Source organism: Botryllus schlosseri, chromosome 2 (genome assembly GCF_051294905.1).
Source record: "Botryllus schlosseri isolate E-star chromosome 2, Bs_hap1, whole genome shotgun sequence".
Lineage (NCBI taxonomy): Eukaryota > Metazoa > Chordata > Ascidiacea > Stolidobranchia > Styelidae > Botryllus > Botryllus schlosseri.
Window position 1 is genome coordinate 13,481,738 of NC_137237.1, and position 26,020 is coordinate 13,507,757.

Consider the following 26,020-nt stretch of genomic DNA (forward strand, 5'->3'; position numbering starts at 1 on the left):
CGCAAAACTATTTCATCGTGGTTTTACGTAGCTTACTTTTAAAAGATCAAAACGCATGGTTTTTCGTCAAATACGACTTTTCGTCCAATTCGATTTTCGGTCAGTTTCAATCGACAATTAGGACACCTAAAATATAATGGCGTGCCCTCTGCTTTGATTATGTTATATATCTAGATAAGTATTACATCATAGTATTATCGATAATATCAAAAAGTTGAGAAATTGTGTACTTTTTGAGGATCAAAATGCATGATTTTGCGTCAAATACGACTTTTCGTCAAATTCGATTTTCCGTCAGTCTCAATCGATAATTAGGACACCAAAAATATAACGGCGTGCTTTCTGCTTTGGATATGTTATATATCTAGATAAGTATTACATCATAGTATTATCGATAATATCAAAAAGTTGAGAAATTGTGTACTTTTTGAGGATGAAAATGCATGATTTTGCGTCAAATACGACTTTTCGTCAAATTCGATTTTCGGTCATTTTCAATCGACAATTAGGACACCTAAAATATAACGGCGTGCCCTCTGCTTCGGATATGTTATATATCTGGATAAGTATTACATCATGGCATTAACGATAATATCAAAATGTTGAGAAATTGCGTACTTTTTGAGGATCAAAATGTACGATTTTCCGTCAAATACGACTTTTCGTCAAATTCGATTTTCGGTCATTTTCAATCGACAATTAGGACACCTAAAATATAACGGCCTGCCCTCTGCTTTGGATATGTTATTTATTGGGATAAGTATTACATCATAGTATTAACGATAATATCAAAAAGTTGAGAAATTGTGTACTTTTTGAGGATCAAAATGCATGATTTTGCGTCAAATACGACTTTTCGTCAAATTCAATTTTTGGTCAGTCTCAATCGATAATTAGGACACCAAAAATATAACGGCGTGCCCTCTGCTTTGGATATGTTATATATTTGGATAAGTATTACATCATGATATTAATGATAATATCAAAAAGTTGAGAAATTGTGTACTTTTTGAGGATCAAAATGCATGATTTTGCGTCAAATACGACTTTCCGTTCAATTCGACTTTTGGTCATTTTCAATCGACAATTAGGACACCTAAAATATAGCGGCGTGCCCTCTGCTTCGGATATGTCATATATCTGGATAGGTATTACATCATGATATTAACGATAATATCGAAAAGTTGAGAAATTGCGTACTTTTTGAGGATCAAAATGTACGATTTTGCGTCAAATACGACTTTTCGTCCAATTCGATTTTCGGTCAGTTTCAATCGACAATTAGGACACCTAAAATGTAACGGCGTGCCATCTGTTTCGGATATGTTATTTATTGGGATAAGTATTACATCATAGTATTAACGATAATATCAAAAAGTTGAGAAATTGTGTACTTTTTGAGGATCAGAATGCATAATTTTGTGTCAAATACGACTTTTCGTCAAATTCGATTTTAGGTCAGTCTCAATCGATAATTAGGACACCAAAAATATAACGGCGTGCCCTCTGCTTTGGATATGTTATATATTTGGATAAGTATTACATCATGATATTAATGATGATATCAAAAAGTTGAGAAATTGCGTACTTTTTGAGGATCAAAATGCACGATTTTGCGCCAAATACGACTTTTCGTTCAATTCGACTTTTGGTCATTTTCAATCGACAATTAGGACACCTAAAATATAGCGGCGTGCCCTCTGCTTCGGATATGTCATATATCTGGATAGGTATTACATCATGATATTAACGATAATATCGAAAAGTTGAGAAATTGCGTACTTTTTGAGGATCAAAATGTACAATTTTGCGTCAAATACGACTTTTCGTCCAATTCGATTTTCGGTCAGTTTCAATCGACAATTAGGACACCTAAAATGTAACGGCGTGCCATCTGTTTCGGATATGTTATTTATTGGGATAAGTATTACATCATAGTATTCACGATAATATCAAAAAGTTGAGAAATTGTGTACTTTTTGAGGATCAAAATGCATAATTTTGTGTCAAATACGACTTTTCGTCAAATTCGATTCTCGGTCAGTTTCAATCGACAATTAGGACACCAAAAATGTAACGGCGTGCCCTCTGCTTCGGATATGTTATACATTTGGATAAGTATTACATCATGGTATTAACGATAATATCTGTTATAACATCATGATATAACAATTTCTGTTTTACAATGCTATGTCCTGTCCTGCTTTGTCATCTTCGTCCCAGATTTCTGCCAGCAACTCCCCTCGAATCAATGAGTTTCAAACGGATTAATATGCAAATTGAAAATGTAATTTCGAAACGTGTATTTTGTAAAGAATACTCGATGTAGATATAGGATTGTAGAAATGGACGTATTTAGAGGAAAAACGAAATATTCGAATTCATGCGGCATATCATTCCAATTAATCCAATGAAAACCCAAAGTCTTTCGATATTGAATTGTAGTCCTGATTTTTTAGTGCCATTGCGAAAAATATCATTCCTTCAAAATGCAGCACTTCGTTTACATATTCTCGGAAATTTCGTTTTTTGTCTTTAAAACTATGAAACAAAGCGTTCCCAAACACCTCAGGATTCGGATAAACGACTAAACTGTCTTTCGAGCTGTATAGGGACAATTCCCCGCTCATGTGCTTGAAATATTTAATGGTTCTAGTTCTAAGGCAAAATTTCGATTTAATGAATTCCAATAAATTTTCCAGATGCGTTTCCGTAGTTTCGCTCTCGGCATATTTCAGAGTCGAATTGAATTTTTTCAGGGATTTTAGTTGTCCTTTCACGAACAGAGAATGTCGATACCATTCTGCTTTCGCATTTCCATTTCTCATTGACGAGGTGGTAAGTTTTTTTAAATTGTTTAACATAGAATTCAACTGCATGACAGACGTTCCTGTCCATGTCATATTGTTGAGATTGTTTCCATACCGTGGAACATACGGCACATCTTTCTTTTTCTCCACAATTGTGCATGTGCCCAAATTAGGCGGTATGCGGCGACGAGGAATTTGCTTCGATCTTGCGTCCTTGATCGTCTCACCAGTTTTTACGTACATCAGGATTGTAGCATTTTGTTGCGTGTCAATTATTAGCCGATCAGTATTTACCACACGTAATGCGTCGTCGTCGAATACTGTGCAGAATCCATCATGATTTCCGGTATATGCGAGATAGTGGCCCGATGCACACGACGTACCATGATGGATTACTTTCCCTTTTAGTATATAATGGGATTTCAATCCATCTACTTCGAGATCCATTGAATCGGGTATCTGGACTGAGGTGATGTTTTTGCCCTCTGGAGTTCCGCGACTGACATTTATCACCAGCATGTTGGGAAGGGTTCCGAATACGACATGTTCGTCTACATCAGCGTGGCATTGTAGGCATTTGCTGTTAGTATTAACACATTGACGAGGAAAATTTGTGATCAGGTCAGAAATATCACTGTTCTCTTCAAATTTGTGGCAAATCCAATGTAAATGGTACCAAATTGCGTTCCGAAGAGATCGGAGGGGATGATGGAGCTTGATCCGTCAGATCTATCGTTTCGGGGCAATTCAAAGCAACAGCTTTTGTTGTACGCTGATTGGCGTATTTGATTGTGGTCTTGATGATGTTAATCCGATCGCTCGAATAGCATCCTTTACCGCGTGACTTCTTTCGTTTAAACTTTGACTGTACTGTTTTCGAAGTCTTTGATACGGACTGATCACTTAATTTGTATAATAATGTTGCCAAATATCCATTTCGATAAAGTGCGTCGAAGAATTTTTTTTCTTGAATCAAAATTGAACGTTTATATTTGACAACGAAACTATCCAAACGGTTTGCTCTTTCTTTCCCCAGTATAACATTTTTTAGCCAATCAAAGCTTTGCTCGACGCATCCCTGAGTTCTATTGTCAATTGTGATATTGCGGTACCTGGACTTGGCTATCCGTCGGTAATTGTTCGAAAATCCGTTGTACATTTCGGTTTGCTTAGCCGTTGAGAAATTGTTACAATGCCGGCTTAGATCTCCAATCATTAATTCCGAAGTCGTTGGGATTTTACTTAAAATAAATTTTACAACGATGTCGCAAAAAATGCCATCGTTGTATACATTCAACTGGCGTGACGATCCGGCAAGTTCTGATGAATGAGCTATGTAGTCCTGCGATTCTCGGAATGCTTCTGTCATAGTCCCATACCTGTGACGAAATGGTGATCGGAGCTCATGATACTCATCTTGCTTTTTAGATTCAATCAAAATAGTCTCGCTAGAGTCTGAGTGTGCGAAGTCTCTCGGGAACGAATCTATTCCGTCTACATTGCTTCCATCTTCTTTCATTATATGGTCGAAATGATCATCAACAAAAGTTGACGTATACCTGTAAAATATGAATATATATTCGAAGATACCATCACTGAATGACACATCATTTACGCACCATATATGTAGGAATATGGGGGCACATATATGTGAAGGCTTGTGTTCGTGGAAAGGACTATATTGTTTATTTTTTTGTCCTTGATGTTTTTGCAGCATATACACCGACTCATGATACACATACACACGATCTGCGCCTATGTATACCATGAGTGCATGAATGTGTGAACTTAAACTTTTGCAGAAATGGTGCTGTGTGATCAGAGTGAACTTACGACGCCACGCGGCATCACATCACTAAGGTGGGTACGGGTAGAAGGATTTAGGTTTGTGATTGATCCTGTGAGGGATCCAACACGATGCAAGAGTAGACAATACTATAGTTTCGAGAAAATCTTCACATTTCTGAATTTTGTTTCTTTTCGCAAGGACTAACTTTTAAATTAGCAACGTTCGCATATGCCGAACACGGATGTGAACTTGAGGCTGGCATCATTACTATATATATTTATATAGTCCGTCTATACAAGGAAAGTTATGACTATTAGTACCATTTATATACGCAGTTATACGCAGTTGATAAATATAGTGGATCAGTCATAAACTCTGAACTTGATTGATATTGAAATCTTACTTGCAATTTGTAACGATGATGAAACTTTTTACAATCGAGTCCAATTCTTCAATGGTTTTCGCTCGAAACATTTTGGAAATCCAACACATGGCATGTGTTTTGAGGCGCTTTTTATAATGTTTGACGATCATGACTTTTGCAGCTTTCATGGCATGTGCCAAGCAATTCTGAATAAATGGCAGTTTAAGGTCATTCGCATTTGGCATTCCAGATACTACGCGATAGCAGCGGACGTAATATTGCAGTCTTGTTTCGTTGCAAAACGATCTTAAAATTGCATTCCACATTGCAGGCGATCCATCGATAATAATCCTTAGCGGAGCTGATTGAGCTCCGGTCAGGCGAAATCGTTCAGATAGAAAAAAATTCAGGAACTGTGAGATAGATATAGAGTCGTGACTTTTTGTAATGCAGGAAGCGATAGGAAGAGAAACTTCTCCTTTGATAGGATTCCGCACCAACAACGTATAAATTTGGAAGTCTTCGCCTCTTTTCAGGCTCCCACTGGCGTCGCAATAAATCATGTCTATCTTACATAAGGTATTAAACGCTTTGATCCCGAAAATTGTAAATATAATGATTTGCGGGGGAGATGTTTGAATGGATCTAATAAATCTTGTGGAATCCGCCTCTTCATCCTTCATTTTCTCCAAGTTGACGTACCATTCGCGTTTGACATCAATTAAAGTCTGTTCGCACTTGAGTTTTCGAAGTACGTTGGAACTTGGCACGTCTGTATGGGAGCCGAGGATCCTCTGCTCAGCGGTCAGAGTATCGTACAACTCGTTGTGGAGCGATGCCGGCTTTCGGTGCTCCAGTTTACTTCTGATCATTTTCCGCTCGCTTCCGCGAACTGGACGTGATCGTACGCATTCTCCTGTGTGACAACGAGTTCCGTCGATAATAATTCTCCCTTCAACATCTGGACAATTTTGACGCTGCATAAAGGTTACACGATACGTAACGTAACATGTTTTGTGCGAGCAATACAGATTTGCATTACCGACTTCATAACAGTCACTCCCTCTTTCGGTGACGACATGTCGCAAATAATGATTGAGAAAGGCCGGAACGCATTCGTCGTACAAAGATTTTATAGGGTCCAGAATAACATTCCTGTACTCGTCCTTATCGAATCTGTTATTATCAACACCGACGATGTATTTCCATTTACTTCCCTCAATATTAAAGTGACCTTCGATTTCAATTGTTTTAGATGTAATAAGGTCGAGTTTACTGCTGGTCATTAATGAGCCAAGTCCGGTTTCCCCTTCGTTATCCGACGGTTCATCAGAGAAAGATTTGTGGATCTGCGCAATGCCATCATTACACGATGGAATCTCTTGTACATCATGAATGCTATCGGTTTGAGTCCCTTTTGTCAATAGCTCCACCGATGAGGTACAGGTACCGGCATCTTGAAGAATCTTTGATTGCATATTTCCATCAACACGGTGGAATATTCCTGATCCTGATTTGGTATGTACGGCTACAGTGGCGTGTTGGCACAGTAATGGTACTTTTTCCCACTTTCCCTTTACAAATTTACGCAGATCAGTGCCTTTGAAAATACAGATATCATGAAACCACGACTCACACGTGTCACATTGAACTAGCTCCTCCCCGCGCCACTCTTTGCGACACACACAGTACCTCTGACCAGCAAAATTTGTCAACCCATCAACTTGTTTGGAGTTGTGTTTTTCAACAATACAGCGGACATTGACGTCATCACTGGTTGCCACATCATCTGTTTCGAAACGAGACATTCCTTTGAGAGCATTCTTTATCTCCACGTCTTGAAGTTTACAGAAACTACGCAGAAGTGTTTTCCGCTGCGTCGTGCTTTTCCCTTTACAATAACTGCAGCTATCCAGAAAATCATTTTGGAGTTTATCAGTTCTTAGTGATTCTACTCCATTACGATGCAGAAAATTAGCTATAGTCTTCACTAGATATTTCTTCTTGGTACTTAGCTGCTTGATACTTGACTGCTTGGTAGTTGACTGCTTGGTACTTGGCTGATGGGTACTTGACTGCTTGGTAGTTGACTGCTTGGTAGTTGACTGCTTGGTAGTTGACTGCTTGGTAATTGACTGCTTGGTAGTTGACTGCTTGGTACTTGGCTGATGGGTACTTGACTGATGGGTACTTGAATGCTTGGTACGGGTAGAAGCCCGACCCATGACCCTGGATAGAACAACGCTTGCAACATACAATTCTTAACACTGCACCGTATTGGTTTTGCCAAGTGACAACACTTCTTCTTCATGTAGTTCACAAGTTCAAATGACATGACGAGCTGGTTCATCAACTAACGTAATTGTGGCGCGGGGGCCCTTAATAATCTTCGTGTCTACGCCGCAAAATACCAATTATTGATCGTGAATTCAATTGACAGCCATTATAGTCGTTAGCTACCGAGGTTGACTCAAGAATTCCTACCTTAGTGTTGGATGTTTATCAAGGCCCCTCCTCGCTATCTCATCAGTGTAATCGGTCATATTCGGACCGTGCTACAAGTCGGCAGCTACGGATTAAAATGAACAAATGGCCTTGTGTAAATGACCATAGTAGTTGACAAATACCATGAACACCCCAAGTAAACAAAGACAAACCATATTGAAGATCAACCTATTACCAACGCCAAAAAGGCCTAATATCTCGAAGCTTTGCGTTTCATTTCGAGCGTCCTAATTGTCGATTGAAACTGACCGAAAATCGAATTGGACGAAAAGTGGTATTTGACGCAAAATCGGGCATTTTGATCTTAAAAAAGTACGCAATTTCTCAACTTTTTGCTATTGTCAATAATATCATGATGTAATACTTATCCGAATATATAACATATCCGAAGCAGAGGGCACGCCGTTACATTTTGGGTGTTCTAATTGTCGATTGAAACTGACCAAAAATCGAATTGGACGAAAATTCGTATTTGACGCAAAATCATGCACTTTAATCTTAAAAAAGTACGCAATTTCTCAACTTTTTGATATTACCGTTAATATCACGATGTAATACTTATCTAGATATATGACATATCCGAAGCAGAGGGCACGCCGTTATATTTTAGGTGTCCTAATTGTCGATTGAAAATGACCAAAAGTCGAATTGAACGAAAAGTCGTATTTGGCGCAAAATCGTGCATTTTGATCCTCAAAAAGTACGCAATTTCTCAACTTTTTGATATTATCATTAATATCATGATGTAATACTTATCCAAATATATAACATATCCAAAGCAGAGGGCACGCCGTTATATTTTGGGTGTCCTAATTGTTGATTGAAACTGATCGAAAATCGAATTGGACGAGAGTTCGTATTTGACGCAAAATTGTGCATTTTGATCTTGAAAAAGTACGCAATTTCTCAATTTTTTGATATTATCGTTAATATCATGATTTGATACTTATCCAAATATATAACATATCCGAAGAAGAGGGCACGCCGTTACATTTTTGGTGTCCTAATTGTCGATTGAGACTGACCGAAAATCGAATTTGACGAAAAGTCGTATTTGACACAAAATTATGCATTTTGATCCTCAAAAAGTACACAGTTTCTCAACTTTTTGATATTATCGTTAATACTATGATGTAATACTTATCCCAATAAATAACATATCCGAAACAGATGGCACGCCGTTACATTTTAGGTGTCCTAATTGTCGATTGAAACTGACCGAAAATCGAATTTGACGAAAAGTCGTATTTGACGCAAAATCGTACATTTTGATCCTCAAAAAGTACGCAATTTCTCAACTTTTCGATATTATCGTTAATATCATGATTTAATACCTATCCAGATATATAACATATCCGAAGAAGAGGGCACGCCGTTACATTTTTGGTGTCCTAATTGTCGATTAAAACTGACCGAGAATCGAATTTGACGAAAAGTCGTATTTGACACAAAATTATGCATTTTGATCCTCAAAAAGTACACAATTTCTCAACTTTTTGATATTATCGTTAATACTATGATGTAATACTTATCCCAATAAATAACATATCCGAAACAGATGGCACGCCGTTACATTTTAGGTGTCCTAATTGTCGATTGAAACTGACCGAAAATCGAATTTGACGAAAAGTCGTATTTGACGCAAAATCGTACATTTTGATCCTCAAAAAGTACGCAATTTCTCAACTTTTCGATATTATCGTTAATATCATGATGTAATACCTATCCAGATATATGACATATCCGAAGCAGAGGGCACGCCATTACATTTTGGGTGTCCTAATTGTTGATTGAAACTGACCGAAAATCGAATTGAACGAGAATTCGTATTTGACGCAAAATTGTGCATTTTGATCTTGAAAAAGTACGCAATATCTCAACTTTTTGATATTATCGTTAATATCATGATGTAATACTTATCCAAATATATAATATATCCGAAGCAGAGGGCACGCCGTTACATTTGAGGTGTTATATTTGTCGATTGAAACTTACCAAAATTGGAATTGACCGAAAGTCGAATTTGACGAAAAGTCGTATTTGACGCAAAATCGTGCGTTTTGATCTTCAAAAAGTAGGCTACGTAAAACCACGATGAAATAGTTTTGCGAATATATCAAATGTCCGAAGCAGAAGCAACGCTATTGCATTTGTTTTGTTTTTATTGTTTATTGAATAACTTATAAATTGCTGCCTTACAGTCGACCTAAACCAAAAACGAACATGACGTTGATCGCAATAATCGTAATCATTTATATTCTGATGTGCTCAAGACACATAGTGTGCAATGCGTTAAACGTTATTATTTTTTTTTCTGCTCGATATCACGTATAATCATTTGTGGAGTTTGTTTCCGGGCCTCTCGCCGCCACAAGAGATAGTCACACATGGGGGAAGGAACACAAATTAACCTCTGATGCTTCGGCTACAGGCGAGAATCCAAGTAGGTCCGCCTGCGTAGATTACGTAACGGCTGAAAATTTAGATGCCATAAGTATTACCTGGCGGTTGTTAAATGAAGCACTCCTTCCAAGTTTCGATGACATATTGTATTGATCATACCGTTTGTGCCATTTATTGATGAAACTCATGTGTTTCAGTTAGTTTGCACTCCAAATCTGTCGCGAAATTGTTTTTCCGGTTATAATATTTGAATTTAGCACAAGTGAATCATTGCGACACCAATAACTCAGCGATTTCAGAAATATGACGTAAGCATTTTCTGGCAGAATCACAGTGGTAAGAAATGACATGCTCTTAATTTTACCTTAGTACGGTAGTATTATTATTATCGTCATATTATGTGCAGTGCAGCGAGGGAATGTTGAGTATTTCGCGGTGTTGTGTCTTGTATGAGATGCTTCGGTTCCAGGCTATGGCTGCTGAAGTAGAGATTCTATCCTTAATAGTTAAGGCAGAAGATTAGTAAGTTTGTAAACCGTGCCCCACTGGACCACTTTTGTTTGCAACAGCAATCCTCATGCTGTCATGCACTCTGTCTTTGCCAAAATTTGTACAGTCTCGCCGTGACTCTTGGTTATTGAAAAATTGTTTTCATTGTTATGCACTTCAATAAAAAGGTGTGGACGTTCGAACCACTAGGCGCTGATTTGAAAATGGTAAAATTAATAATAATGATGCTGATGTGATAGTGATCAAAATATGTTTTTTGATGTTCATTTAGTTCCGTGTAACATCTTCAGTGCAAGTGTCTGTCTGACTGACAATTTACTTGAATACTTTTCACATTACGGTTATCATTTTGCAGATTTCAATCATGTTCAGGCCTTCGGTTGCAAGAATTGTATGCCGTCAGAATGCACTGACATGTGCCAAACGCTTGATGCGATCGTCTGCTTCAAACAACACAACGGCTGATGCTGCACAGGTTTCAGAAACCCCCATGCCACCACTGGAAACTGCCGAACAAGTTTATGCCCCGAAAATTGTCAAAATAGTAGATGAAATTTCTCATTTAACTGTCCTGGAGGTATCAGAACTTAATAAACTACTAAAAAAGACATTGAACATCAGCGACACTCCGATGATGACGGGTATCGCAGCACCAACAGGCGACTCTACAACAGAGGACGACGCTCCCGTTGTCAAAGAGCAAACCGAATTCACGGTGCGATTGAACAGCTTTGCTGCGGATTCTAAAATAAAGGTAATCAAAGCTGTCAAGAGCCTTATGCCTGATATGAACCTTGTGAAAGCCAAGAGCTTTGTCGAAAGTTTACCTCAAGTCGTCAAAAAGGACGTGCCGAAGGAGGAAGCGGATGAAGCGCTAAAGATATTGCAAGAAGCTGGAGCTACTGTAGTCATAGATTGATCAGTTTGATATATAACATGCGAGTGGATATGGTCAGGCGTCATTCTAAGATTTATGATGCTAAATGAGAATGCTATTGTTTTCTGACCTGTTGACTGGTCAATGGGTAAAATCATATCACTTGGTCCAGGCCATATCCCAACTATCTCGAAACATCACGAAAATTGGCATGCTTACAGAGCTTTGTTTTCTGATTTCAGAAATCCAAATTTCAACAAAAAAGGTCAACTAAATCCGAAGGTATGACCGTCCAAAAATTGCCATTTTTGTGATCGCTCAGGCAGAAAAATTGTCAGAAATATAAACATGTAACTTAAATTTGCCATAATTCGATCAAATTAGGGTTGTTGAGGATGAGACTTTCACAATTGTTCATTTACATCCTACTAGATACTTTGCCCCCTACTTTGACTCCTGGGGTTGCATAGTCTGACCTTTAACCCTTTGATTCTGCGCATGTCTTCGAAAATCGCTCACGCGTGACGTCATTTTTAATTGCAAATTTCTTTTGACCAAGAGGAGGTGTCATCAAGTGTAAGGTGTCATTGGAAAGCTCCTGATAAGGACTTTCAGAATCAACTATAACATTCCTCGCTATAGAATCATTACATATCATAAGAGTGCCATGAAACTAACCTGCAAATAACATGTTTCAATTGAAAATCTCATCTTTCTTAACACGACACAAACTCTGTAAAACAACTAATTTTACTTTTATTCTATATACAGTACCTATTGTACTATACACAAGGTAGTCAGTATAACTCAGAACAGATAATTGCTGACATAAATTATGCTGGAAATAATTTTAGGAGATATTTTTTAAAATAATGGAGAAAATTTGCTACACAGTTTGAGGTGAACACACAATACTTCAAAAATTAATCAGAATTCACAACTATCGCAATGATAAGATGCAATATCTCATGCATTGTAGTCTTCATGTTATGGTGAGATATTAACAATGCACATATCAGAGTCTTCATGCTGTTGGTGAATCTCCAGTAAAGCTGCATTCTCTTTATGGAAATCGAAAAATTAGATACGGAAAAAGAAAAATACAAGAAAGGAATCTTAATGTTGAAAGAAAGCTTGCCAAGGTTTTACATGTTGATGAGATTCAGGAATTTGTAGGGACGGGAAAAGACAAATATGAAAATGAAGTTGCTTTTGAAATATCGTATCAAAAATATAAGAAAAAACAATAGCCCTAATTCAACAAGACCTCAAAAAATTCAAATCTTAACAATTGGTCAAGAATGAAAATCTCGGAAATTTTTGGAGTAAGTGGAAGGTTGTTGAGAGATGCGAAACAGCAAGAACAAGACACTGGAGTTATTCTTTGCCACCACCACAAAAATGGAAGATGCTTTCAGATGAAAAAATTGAAAAAGTTGTGAAGTTTTTTTGAAACAGCAAAAACAATAGGATGATGCCGGCGTTGGAAGACCGAGTTAGCATCAAAAAGAGTGTGTATAAACAACACTGAAAGTCAAAGAAGTTTGGAAGACATATCATCAAAGATAAATATATATATCTGATATGTGCAAGTGCATAGTTGATATCTCACCATAATATGAAATCTACCAACCCGCTGACATTGATTTTCGTTGTTATTGTCCATTTCATTGTTTAGTGCTGATCGTTGCCCAAATGTATTGTGTAGAATAAATAAAATATTGCATCTTATCATTGCGTTAGTTGTGAATTCTGATTCATTTTTGAAGTACTGTGTGTTCACCTCAAACTGTGTAGCAAATTTTTCTTCAATTTTCAAAAATTATTTCCAGCATAATTTATGTCGGCAATTATCTGTTCTGAGTTATACTGACTACCTTGTGTGTAGTACAATAGGTACTGTATATAGAATAAAAGTAAAATTAGTTGTTTTACAGAGTTTGTGTCATGTTGAGAAAGGTGAGATTTTCAATTAAAACATGTTATTTGCAGGTTAGTTTCATGGCACTCTTATGGTATGTAATGATTCTATAGCGAGGAATGTTATAGTTGATTCTGAAAGTTCTTATCAGGAGCTTTCCAATGACACCTTACACTTGATGACACCACCTCTTGGTCAAAAGAAATTTGCAATTAAAAATGACGTCACGTGTGAGCGATTTTCGAAGACGCGAACAGAATCATGGGGTTAAAGGTCAGACTATGCAGCCCCAGGTGTCAAAGAAGGGGGCAAAGTATCAAGTAGGATGTAAATGAACAGGTGTGAAAGTGTCACCCTCAACAGCCCTAATTTGACCAAAATATAGCAGATTTCAATTACATGTGTAAATTTCTGACATTTTTTCCGCTTGAGCGATCACAAAAACAGCAATTTTTGAACGGCCACATCTTCAGTTTTACTTGACCGATTTTCATAAAATTTGTTTTTCTGAAATCAGAAAGAAAAGTTTTCTAAGCATACCAATTTCCATGATAATCTGAGATGGTGGGGGCATAAGTTGAAATTTTTCTGGACCACCTGACATGATCTGACCCCAATGCCAGTTTTAAAGTTGATTGAGGATTCATCATGAACTTCTAACCGCACAAGGATAAGTTATACATTTGGACACCTTGCAAAACCATGCATACCAGCAACATGTTATATGCCCAAGTATCCCGATTAACTTGGTGGTCGCAGCATGTGTTATTACCTCACTGTATTATTTGTGCATCAACATGAAGAGTTGCAGCTCACAAGGTTTACATAGATTAGTTCGACGTGTCAACGATTGTAGACTGGCTGTCATGGTGTTGATGCAGGAATGACCGACTCGAATGAATTTATAATGAAGGCCTACATTTAATGTACATACATTAGGGCTGTTCGAAAACAATTTTTTCTTTCAAATTTCACTGGCTATGTGATTAAATTATTTGGCCTATGTTGGCTAAAACAACGCTGCACACCAAATTTTGCTCAATTCCAACCAGTAGAAGTGAGATTCTTGCAGTAGAAAGCTTTGAATTTATCATATATAAAAATTATTCTGCCGACCCTATAAAATTGTTAGGCTGTCGGTATGCATATCAAATTTTGCTCAATTCCAACCAGTAGAAGCGAGGTTATTGCAATAGAAAAATTGGATTTGAATAAAATAGTATTTACGGTGGCTAATCTTCAATTTATTATAAAATCATGGAATTTTGCTACTGCAATAACTTTGCTTCTAGTGGTTGGAATTGACCTGAATTTGGTGTGCATCATCTCTACTGACCGCCTAACAATTTTATGGGGTAAAAAATTTGAAATTTTATGATAAATTCAAAATTTTCTACTTCAAGAATATCGCTTCTACTGGTCAGAATTGAGCCAAATTTGGGGTTTGTTGTTTTTAGCCAACAAAACAATTTTGTCCCGTAGCCAGTGAAATTTGATAGGAGAAATTGTTTTTAACAGCCCTGTGGAATGAGACACTTAGGCTACATGGTCTTGACCTCATTTAGCAGACTGTCAATCAAAGCAGCTTTTCATGGAAATATCTACAATCTAGCAGTGTAGGCTATGTTCACTTAAATCAGTAGACGGTGGCGCCCTCGTCTCTGTACTTGAATCTAACCCTGCCTGACACACAGAGCCACAATTTTCATGAAAATATTTACTGTGTAGGCCATGTTCTAAAATGTAGTTTTGCATCAAAATAGCTTCTCTCTGAACACCATTCACGCGAAAAACGTTCATAAATACACAATGATCACAATCTTTTTTTGTGACGGCATCTATAATGAACTCGGAGATTTGTTGACCTTGTATATTCAGACCTATAACACTTCTCACAGGCTAATTTCGTATGATCAACACTCGACAGGGTAACTTCCAGCCCCTGTATATATTTCGATTTCACTCCTCTGGAACGAACGCCTCTTCTAATGAATCCACTTTCAATAGTTCAATTGCAGGAACATCAATAGGTCACACATGAATGGAGATGAAACTTCGATTTTGCGAGTTGTTTGTTGAACTTTTCACTTCATTGAGGGGTTTGAACTTTTCACTTCATTGAGGGGTAACTCCAATCCTGCAGCGGCTGATATGTACGCTTTACAACAACAGGTGACACCCATTTATGGAGGTAGTGAGGACCGCCAGGCTTATCATTTGTTCCGGATTTGCGGGCGCCCCCAAACCATTGCTGGGCCACAACCGAACCGGTTGACTTGTCATTAATGTAGAGGTTTCCGGTTGCGTTACGAAGGACATCCTTTGCTTCTTCAACCAAAGACCTGAACAGAATACTATCACTGTCACCATGGCAGATCAGTCGTATACAATGTGAACTCACTCATCTGTACTGTAAATGGAGCCTGTAAGACCGAACGGAGAAGTTTCATCGATCATTTTAAGGGTGGATTTGTATTCTGAATCCTTGTAAATGTAGCACGTCAGTACAGGTCCGAAGATTTCCTGCAAAATATTCGGTCAGAATAAGAATAATCATGAATAAATTTAGAAATTGTGGATACCATTTTCTCAAAAATAGACCACACATCATCTGTAGTTAATTGTCTCATTCCTGAATTTTTACTACCGCATACCTCGTTCATCAGCTTTTCTTGCGGATTGGTAGTCTTCAGTATAGTGGGTTCCACGAAAAAACCCACAGAATCATCGCAATTCCCTCCAGCCAAAACTTCCACATCCGACGATGACTTGGCATGCTCAATGTACGACTTCACTCGTTTGAATGAGGCTGCATCGATGACGGCAGAAGTGAAAATGCCGAGGTCTTTGGGCTGTTATGCAAAGTCATATAATTATATGCTATTTGACAACTGGCAATGATACCTCTCCAATTTTCAAATTCTTGCAAGCTTCGAGCAGAGCCTCTTTGAACTCGGGCCACATTGATTCCGAGATATAAGCACGAGAACAAGCGGAACACTTTTGTCCGCTAAACTCGAAGGCGGAACGGATGGTGCCATTCACAATGCTAGATGTAAAAATAGACGCACTGATATTATTCAGCTTTGTGTCCAGTTGGGTTGAAGTGACCAAATTTCTAGGACGTTTTTGATTGAGTTTATAGCAAGTATTTGTTGAACATCCTAAATTGATGGCATATTATTCTCAATTTATTACATCTTAGATCTTATACCGATCACTAAAAGTTTCCCATTGCTATTGATGTACCTTACATTGTAGCCTAGATTTGAAAGCCTTATTGCTTTTGAAATTCTCGTTGAATCGCGTCAATTAAGGCATTTGTGAATTATTTCCGGTATGGGCTTTCTCAATTGCATTTGGTAAAGCAGGAAGTTGTCCGCCACGATCAAAGTGCAAAACTGCACAGTGCACACTAAGCCAGAAAGCAATGCCATCACCTGGTCACATCCCCAGAGTATATGAAATGAAAATTTTTTCCACCACATTCACCACCAAGCCTTGGGAATGTACGATAATTCATCAGATTCTGACCCACTTGCTGCCACAATCTTGTGAAGGTCCTGAACCGAAAGATGATATTCACACTTTTTTCACTGATTACAGAAACGTAATAGGCTTACGGAACACTTCCTGTAAAGTTGATACCAGCCAAGTCCTTCGACGATGTAACTGTGTCTCCAAAAGTGGGCCCGTCGGCTGGCACAAATTGTATCACACCAGGAGGGAGTCCACATTCGACAAGAATTTTATAGGTCAGGTAATTCGATAGCATTGCAGTGTCGCTGGGTTTCCACAGTACAACATTTCCCTTAAATGATATTGATAAAAGGTAGACTATGAAGTGGTTAAGAGAAGCAGATGTATCCTACCACCATGGCAGGAGCTCCAGCAAGATTTCCACCAATTGCCGTGAAATTGAACGGTGATATGGCAGCCACAAATCCCTGAAATATAGAACGGTGCTAACTGACATGACAGGTGACGTACAATACCAAAAAGCAGCCATCGACATCACTTGAGTACAACTTATGTTTCTGTAGGTGCCACAATAATTTTGAGAATAATAACTTGTTTCAAAGTATTCAAACAATATACCTAAACGCTACTTTGCGAAAATGAATCTTATTTCAAACCTCCAATCCTCTATAGTCCGTGGTATTGGTGTAAACTTCAGGAGTAGGACTGATAGGCTGGTGGGCAACCATGTCCATGGCATATTTTGCATTGAAACGGAAGAAATCCACGAGTTCGGGTCCGGCATCAATTTCCGCTTGAACAATACTCTTGGCCTTGATATGAAAGACAATGGATCATTGTGATAGAAATGGACCGCTGAAGCTAACACCATAATTAGCATTGGGTTTGGGTACCTTCTATATATTAGCCACATTTTGAACATTTACTGCTCACTGCCCGTGTAATGTAATCATGTGGATTTGTTAGAAATTTCAGCATGGGTGGTTACTGGTTAGTTTCAAAGTACTTCTACTCATTCAAAGTGCTCCAGTAGGCATTTTTGATTTGTATCCCCCGAAGGGTTATGGATTAAGACTTCCATTGCCAGTTGATGAATCTATACCACTTATTTCGTGAGATGAGGTAGGGACCATATACAGTCGAAAATTGCACATTTATGCCACCACAAGTCATGTTAGTTGCAACGATGCATCTTGCAATTTTTAAATGCGACTCCAATCTACTTCTACAAACTACCTACTGGAGTAATTAACTTACAGACCTTTTGATGTCCAGGCCTACGTAAAGCAGTTGGACAATTCCTCAAAATCGTTAATCCTTGTAATCTAGTGGAAAATTATGACATTATGTGGTAACGTGGACTTCTCAATCAATGCGTATTTCGACCAATGTTGCTTTCAAGCGCCAGGACGTAGTATGTTTTCATCCTTAATGGTTTTGCGGCATATACACTGACTCGTGATATACATACAATGAGCGTATCATGTGGATATGCTGCTGGACAAGCAAGGTGCAGATATAGCATGGCAATGCTTTCCAAGTCTTGTACCACCCCTCCATGCTAAACCCGATAATGCTGAGCACCAAGCAGGGAAGCCACGGATACCAGTGTTACTAATCAGGTCTTTGGTCTGACCAGGCGGCGGATTGAACCCATGACCTACCGATCAAGAAGCCGGAAGCTCTCGCTACACCATTACACTATCTGGACGGCCAATATTACAGGAGTACCATGATATATATTTAACAGTTATCTGTGAGAAATTGTTAGGCCTACCACGAAAAGTCATGCAAGCAACAAAAGAGGGGCCAATTTAATATTTCCAACTCTTGTTTTGGATTTGAGAATTCGCACAAAATCCGAATCTATAATTTTGTTCGAATAATGTTTACCTCCATATCCGGTAACTACTGACACCTATTTAACACTCTGATAATTGGAAACTACTAGAATTGAATGACACGTCCATTCACCAACCTGTCCAGCCATGGTGGCGGCTAAAATGTCGGCACGCTTCTCGCCGGCAATCATGTCGGCTGCTTTGAGGAAAATTTGCACCCTGTCCTGCATTGGCTTTCTTTCCCACTCCCTTCGTACAGAGAGAGCGTTTTCGATTGCCTTGTCAATTATGTCCGATGAGGCATAGTAGTATTTTGCAATCTTTTGATGATGGTTGTAAGGCTGAAATACAGTATGGTTATCGAATATATTGTGATAAATTCTTGCATACTTAATTAGACAGTGACTTCATTTCTATTAATGATTTTCTTTATTTTATCTCGATACAAGTGGGAATGAAATATATAGAGGGGTACTGGAGGGGATATCAATTACTTTCCAGGCAATCAGTTACTTGATGCAGGATGAGAGAAAATAATTGACAGCATATGCTAACAACAGAGGGTCAGTAAAACCAGGCCGTGCAATCGTCGCATGACTGGCTGCTCTCACAGGTCACACCCGTGTGTCGAGAGGTACAGGTACAGGTACAGCAATTTAGTTGATACCAATTACTTCAAGTCGAAATTGACTTGAGAATTTTGGCATTGAGTCACGAGTGAATCCACATTTGTCAAATGCTAAGTCATTTTTGTGACTCCAGCCAAGTCATGTAAAAAGATTGACCCGAGTCGTGCCAACACCGCTCGACAGTAGACGCATAACGTATGATTATCATTTATCAATACTAGGGTTGTCCATAATTTGGAAAATCTCAAAATGCATGCGTATCCATGCCTCATTTTATAGATTATAGATAAAAAACGTCAATGAACCTGCAATAAGCTCACAGGAAAGTCGGTAACATTTGTCTAAATGCGTTTGAAAGTAGCTGCCGTAGAGTGGGCGTGTCAGCGACCATAGAACGGCAAGCAGACTAGTAATCACGAAATCACGGCGCTTGATTGGCTAATCTGTTATGCTTCAATGATCACGACGGTGGCGACTTGCTGATCAGCTGGTCAAGGAGTCGGCTAACGGCGGTGATTCTGTAAGCGCATTGTAGGTTGGTCCGCAGATAATGATTCAAGATTAATTCAGAACATGTTGAGTGACGAAATACATGATGAACAAAGAACAGCTGCTTCACAAAAACTTCAAATACATGACTTGATGGCTTATTGTGAAGGCAACCGTTCTAGCCTGCATGCCTTGTTTTCGTCGAGGGAAAGCACAAAAACACGAGAAGAAATATTGCAAAGGCGCTTATGCAAGTGGCGAACGAACTTCTAGTTTCAGAGGGGATGTTCTATGATTGAACACAAATATAAAACTTGATATTGACACTACTGTGTCTGATCTTATCTTGTCGTGGTAGCCTATATAATTGAAGTCTTAAAAGCTGTTCGGGCTGGATGAATCAGCCATTTATGCTTGGCACTTGTCACATTCTTGCAGCATAATGAATCATACCCGCGAGTGCTGTCTAAAGTCCTCAATGATGCCCCGGAAGAAGGTCTAAAGGCAAGCATAGACTATGCTGGTAGGACCAGTAAAAAGACTGTTCGCTTGCATTGTTTAGCACAGTGGTTCCCAACCTTTTTCGACCCATCGCCCCCTTTTCAAGGTCAACACCGATCATCGCCCCCCAAATTTTGTGCACCGATAATTGGGCATACAGGCTGTAATCACCGGCGGGTTGACTAAAAAAAAAAAAAAAAAAAGGTCATCTTTCTCTGCTCAGAGCTGAAAATAACGTTTTTTCTCTCCGAATGGCTAGGTGGATGACTAAAAAAAAAAAAGGTCAGCCGTTTTGACGCGTCATCGCCCCCCTATCGCCCCCTTCGCTATTTTCGCCCCCCGTCGCCCCCTTTGTCCATTTTCGCCCCCCTATCGCCCCCTTCGTAATTTTCGCCCCCCTAGATCGCCAAATCGCCCCCTGGGGGGCGATATCGCCCACGTTGGGAACCACTGGTTTAGCATGTCCATAATGAATCTTAGATCATTACCGGCTGCATAATGACTAATGCTAGAATCAAACCAGACATGGACATAAAAAGAATGTATTGAAGCGGCGCGGTAGTTACATTTCTTTAGAGTCCCAATGCAAGCTACCTGGTCGGCCCACATATCTTCTGAGCATACAGGGTTGTGTCCAGAATCCATCTCGCATGGTGTGCTGGACCAGTTTGGCGATAACTAATATACTTTACCTGCACTGCACCCAGAAAAGCAGGACCACTTGGCGTAATCTCAATCATATCAGATAGGTATTTCTGGGATCTATAAGTTCACAAGCATTCGCTGTTTCACCTCTGTCATGCCTGCAAGAGGGTATTGTTGTTCTGAACCTAGCGTTATCTAGTTTTAACACTAAAAATTCAATGATCAAGTGTCTCATTTTAGTATTTAATCACCAACGTACAATGCGCTTACAGAATCATTGCCGTTAGCGTACTTCTTGAACTAGCAGAAGCACATAATCAGCAAGCCGCCGTGGTCGTGATCATTGAAGCATAGCCGATTAACCAATCAAGAGACATGATTTCGTGATTACTTGTCTTCTCGTCGTTCTATGGTCGCTAACCCGCCCACTCTATGGCAGCTACTTTCAAATGCATTTAGACAAATGTTAAGTACTTTCCTCTAAGCTTATTGCAGGTTCATTGACGTTTTTTATCAATACTCTACAGAATGAGACATGGATACGCATATATTTTGAGATTTTCCAAATTTTGGACAACCCTAATCAATACTCACTTTGTCACTTAACAGCATACGGTATTGTTTACAAATTTCTTTACATAATCAAACTAATCTAATGTGAACTCAAGTGAGGTACCAACCGATACTTGGTAGCGGACATCTTGTGTGCGTATGCTTTCCCCTCCGACAATGATAGGTATGTCCTCGACTGTAGATTCTATTTTCGCCAGCGATTCCAATACTTCTGACCGTACTTTTGATCCAGGCTCAAAATCATAAACAGGTTCATTGTGCACAGACAATGTTCTCGCAGTTATGGTGCGCCTGGAAAATTAAGCGCAGAATTATTCGAAAGACACATTAAAATTTAATTATACTATAGTAAAATGAAACAGACATAGACTAAAAACAATTACAATTACGGCTGGGCGAAATCGAGTACCAGAGTGATTCGATTCTGAATCGCGTATTATGCTTCGAGTCGAGTATCAGTATCACCCATTATAAGGTTCAAATATTTTCCTTTAATGCCACCACAAATAATATAGTGTCGGTTTCAGTGGAGAGCAGCTTATAATTGAAATCAGTTCTCGAAAAAAGTGTTATTTGCTACTCGAATCATAAAAATAATTACTCGATTCAGATTCGAGTACTCAAATCATTGTGCTCAGCCCTAATTATAATATCATATATTGATAGTAAAATAAGACAGTTTACATTCTTACAGGGATATCTATTTCTAGATATCCCTGCATTCTTACTTTGGTTGCCATATCAGAAGTTGAGATAATATACCATCGATGTGGTCAAAGTATTCATTCTTGGTGCTCAAGTAAAGTAGAAGTGATATCATAAATTTAAGGTTAATTATAAGTAGCCTACTGATTTTTAAAAGCACTTGCAATAGAAAATGAAAGGCTGAGAAGTATTCACGTAAGTAGTTGGAAGAAGTAGGTTGGAATGACTTTTGTCCATCAATGGCCAGTGAGTGATAGTTTTTAATATAAAATTGCAATGCATCTTCGTGACAAAAGCAAAGTGACAAATGTCAGTGAAAATGAGTGCAGTTTTAGAAATTATAATATGTCTCCGTCATCTTTGGTCGGTTAGTCTGCATCTGCCAGTTATTATGACCATTAGCCCACACTCGTCAAAGTGAAGGATAACAGACAGTGAGAAAAAAATACAATATAATTGGGATGGATGTTCTGCGCTTTGGCTGTTGCCGGACATTTGTAGCAGTGATGGGATCAAGTCACTACCTGTGAGTCACAACTCACAAGTCATTGCACATTTTGACTCGAGTCAAGTCAAGTCACAATTCAAGTCAAATTGTCGTTTTGAAGTACGAGGCATGATTAAGTCATTGCATTCACCATTTCTTCAATACTACGAACTATATATTTTTCTCTTTTCCACTCTCACCTGCAATATGGAATCGTAGTATGGGGAAGTGCATGCAAAACATTTCTGTGCAGAATTCGAACCCTGCAAAACCGTGCGATACGGCTGATCTCATCTGTACCTTTACGTACCAATTTATCGCCTTACTACCGTAAGCATCGAATTTTGCGAGTTGATGAGCTATATCGCTTCGAAGTATCAAAAGTTGTTCACAAATATTTTTCCAATAGTCTGCCTCCTGTGTTTGATGACTTTTTCATACCTGCTAAAAATGTCCATTCCCATTACACGAGATCCTCGTCAAAGGGGAATATCTACTTACCCCCACCCAATAGCAACCTAACTAAGAGATCTATCGACTACTCGGGACCTATCATTTGGAATGCATTACCGCCACATATCCGTGAATTGCCTTATGATAGATTCAAAAAAGCCCTACTTGATCACCTCTTATCGTTACACTAACACTGTTGCCCTACCTCGCCCAGACATTGCTTCATTGATCATTTGCTACCATCGTTTAATTTTTCTTCTATTTTATTTTTTTAACTACTGTAACTTTTTTTACAGCCAGACTGTTTAGAGTCAAGTGTACCTGTTTGATGCTGGTGTGATCAGACTAGATGACCCTCACGGTCTTATCGATCATTCCTATCTAATACCGAATACTGTGCATGCATATTTTCTGTACCACCACCACTGCCGTGTGTTATGTATTTTGGTTTGATGAAAAATAAAGACCCTCTCTCTCTCTCTCTCTTTGACCTAATATAGAAGTAAGACTCATGCATGTCTAGAATTACTATACTACGTAAGTAACTGTACACCGGTACCCATTACCTTCCGTATATAATTATCCGCCAAAATAGAGAATAGAATACGAAAAATCGGATACCGGTAGTTGAAACGATGTGATATGATGCACTACCCAATTACATATCCAAGAGATATAATTTAAGCCTGCGCCGATAGTTCTCGAGAAAATATAAACTATATTCAAATTCAATTTAAATCATACCAGAGGTTTGGTTAAGGTGAGCACCGGGCACCAATGATCAGTCTGTAGAACAGAGACGGGTACTTTGCTATTATATTGCTCTCCTACGAGTTAACGACAACGTACGCTGTAAGCTCCTATCATTTCGTTTGCGGTCAATTCATTGTGATAGAACAATGGAGGTCCAGTAAAAGACCATCGAATAAATGAAACTGGTCGCTCTCACAGGTCACAGCAGCGTTATCGAGACTACTCCCAAATCATGAAACATATAGCGATATTTATTGACACCGATTACTTGAATTTGACTCGTCAATTTTGCTCTAAATCACGAACCAATCTACATTTTTGAAACGCCGAGTCAAGTCATTTTTGTAAACGTGGCTCGAATCAAGTCAAGTCATAGGAAAAAGGTGACTCGAGTCTGACTGGAATCAAATCATGACTCGAGTCATCCCAACACTGATTTGTAGCTGGTCAGTATATATACCAGCTAAAATGTTTGGGAACAACTGATCAAAAGTCTATGCTTATATCACCTAGTTTGTTGCATCTTTATATCAAATTGTAAGGACATAATAGTACTGACAATCAGCTATTCACTACTGACAAACAGAGGTGGTCAGTAAGTACATTCTACTTTATATATTTTCGAAGATCGTATTTGCAGTGTCATTATTCATAGATTTTTGTATGAGACTGATCTGTATTTTGATTGGATGAAAATAAAGACGCTCTCTCACATGGAGATAGGCTATAGCTTGCAATTTCGAAAGCAGTCATATTTGATTACCTGCCAAAAGTATGCAATCTCTCAATGCAATCTACATTTTGAAACTACTTGGTAGTTTCGAGCCTTTCATTTTCTTCCTCCACTTGAAGCAATTTGTCATGTCTTGGGGAATGCTACTTCTAATTGAGTAGTAACACTAAGTCACTGACTATTTTGATCACCTCTAATTGAAAGACACATATTAGAGAAATAATCTAAAATTAAACGCTGGACTCTGGACATAAGATGCAATTTATAAAACTTCTACCTTAAGACTTTTGGCACTGAAATATGAAAGTTTATAAAGTGTAAAGTGTGAAGGTTTCGGAGCCCTACTGCATCAGTATGGAGAGCATACTTAGTGTGCTAGTTGATACAGCGAGTCAATTAGTTATTTTCAAATTGGTTATAGAAAAGCCAAAACCACCATGCGATTTGTAGAAATATTGACAAAGTGTACCGTACTAACATCATCTGAGTCTGACAAGTGACACAAAGGACGTTTATATTGCCTATACTTCTATACAATCTTTAAACGAGTATAAGAGCAAATACCTACCCGGATATTCGCGACACCGAAAATAACTTCGCACCCCGACATAACATGATGATCGCCTCCAGACGCTACGGTAGGTCACATTTAAATCAAACAACCAGCTAGGAACAATACGGGTCATCTAAGTTCGAGGCACGCAAACGGTCTGGGGGCGTGTGTTAGAATTCAACCAATGATATGTGATACCGTTGTGGGCTGGGTTTGGGCTCTGAGCACTGCAGACATGGGGTAATCGCGATTAGTAATCGTAATCGATTACGACGATTACAGCATTTTCAAGTAATCGTAATCGCAATCGATTACATTCGAAAAAAATCCAAAGTAATCGTAATCGTAATCGACTACTTCATATATCTAATCGATTTCTTTGTGAGAGATCGATTACTTTTTATTTGTACAATGAATATGACATAACCGAACATTCGTGAACAAGGAAGAGATATTATTACAGGTTGTTGATAGCGCAAGTGGCTGATTTACAAACGCCACTGCTCATTATTACGTCAGAAGTAGGCTATTAGCTTTGCTCGTCCTTGCGTAAGAAGTATCCACACGTAGTAAATATATATTCGATGTACATTGTTTTGTGATTGTTAGAACAGTGTGAGCCATGCCGTATATCAAGTTATCAATAAACACCAGACGCCACTATACCTCGCCGCAAGATCATAATCGAATCACCACTCTGCCTAGTTTCAAATAGTAACTCATGTATTGCTGTTTGGTTATGCTTAGTTAAACGCAATTTGACCGTTTCTGCTTGGCGAGCAGTAGGCCTATCTATGTAGTATACGTATGTATTTTGTACGCACACCGGACAAAGATTTGAAATTTTATACTCGTCAAATAAAACATTACGATGGTTAAAATCAACAGCTGCTGATATATATCATAACCGAGACGTTCTTTGCCATTTCTCGTAACGGCAGCTTGCAGTATCTGTATTAAGTGGAAGGTAGAATTTTAAGTTCACTTTATTTTATTCTC

The 26,020-nt window shown here is 38.6% G+C and overlaps 3 protein-coding genes across 3 annotated transcripts; 1 reads left to right on the forward strand and 2 right to left on the reverse strand.

Annotated features, from left to right (window-relative positions):
- Window positions 1–3,452: 3,452 nt before the first annotated feature.
- LOC145433660 (uncharacterized) lies at window positions 3,453–6,896 on the reverse strand. Its single transcript, XM_080310821.1, has 2 exons — window positions 5,003–6,896; window positions 3,453–4,369 (listed from the first exon to the last, which is right to left on the reverse strand). Exons 1-2 carry the CDS (start codon window positions 6,769–6,771, stop codon window positions 3,454–3,456), a joined length of 2,685 nt encoding a protein of 894 aa, XP_080166947.1. The 5' UTR covers window positions 6,772–6,896; the 3' UTR covers window position 3,453.
- Window positions 6,897–10,255: 3,359 nt separating this feature from the next.
- On the forward strand, window positions 10,256–11,387 carry LOC145433663 (large ribosomal subunit protein bL12m-like). Its single transcript, XM_080310825.1, has one exon. The coding sequence runs from the start codon at window positions 10,746–10,748 to the stop codon at window positions 11,298–11,300; it is 555 nt and encodes a 184-aa protein (XP_080166951.1). The 5' UTR covers window positions 10,256–10,745; the 3' UTR covers window positions 11,301–11,387.
- A 3,896-nt stretch (window positions 11,388–15,283) lies between these two features.
- On the reverse strand, window positions 15,284–25,195 carry LOC145433662 (delta-1-pyrroline-5-carboxylate dehydrogenase, mitochondrial-like). The gene is made up of 11 exons (XM_080310823.1): window positions 25,037–25,195; window positions 21,445–21,628; window positions 18,638–18,841; window positions 17,316–17,471; window positions 17,052–17,126; window positions 16,803–16,990; window positions 16,620–16,742; window positions 16,084–16,228; window positions 15,834–16,031; window positions 15,581–15,702; window positions 15,284–15,521 (listed from the first exon to the last, which is right to left on the reverse strand). The coding sequence occupies exons 1-11, from the start codon at window positions 25,081–25,083 to the stop codon at window positions 15,290–15,292; spliced, it is 1,674 nt and encodes a 557-aa protein (XP_080166949.1). The 5' UTR covers window positions 25,084–25,195; the 3' UTR covers window positions 15,284–15,289.
- Between the last annotated feature and the right edge of the window lie 825 nt (window positions 25,196–26,020).

Excerpts from the sequence above, each read along its gene's own strand:
- LOC145433663 (XM_080310825.1), top strand. The coding sequence starts at position 10,746 with ATGTTCAGGCCTTCGGTTGCAAGAATTGTATGCCGTCAGAATGCACTG.
- LOC145433662 (XM_080310823.1), bottom strand. The coding sequence starts at position 25,083 with ATGTTATGTCGGGGTGCGAAGTTATTTTCGGTGTCGCGAATATCCGG. Across the intron at positions 16,991-17,051 it reads CTGGAGCTCCTGCCATGGTG|GGAAATGTTGTACTGTGGAA; the intron begins GTAGGATACATC and ends ATATCATTTAAG. Across the intron at positions 15,522-15,580 it reads TCCATTTACAGTACAGATGA|GTCTTTGGTTGAAGAAGCAA; the intron begins GTGAGTTCACAT and ends TATTCTGTTCAG.
- LOC145433660 (XM_080310821.1), bottom strand. The coding sequence starts at position 6,771 with ATGTCTCGTTTCGAAACAGATGATGTGGCAACCAGTGATGACGTCAAT. Across the intron at positions 4,370-5,002 it reads ATCATCGTTACAAATTGCAA|GTATACGTCAACTTTTGTTG; the intron begins GTAAGATTTCAA and ends CATATTTTACAG.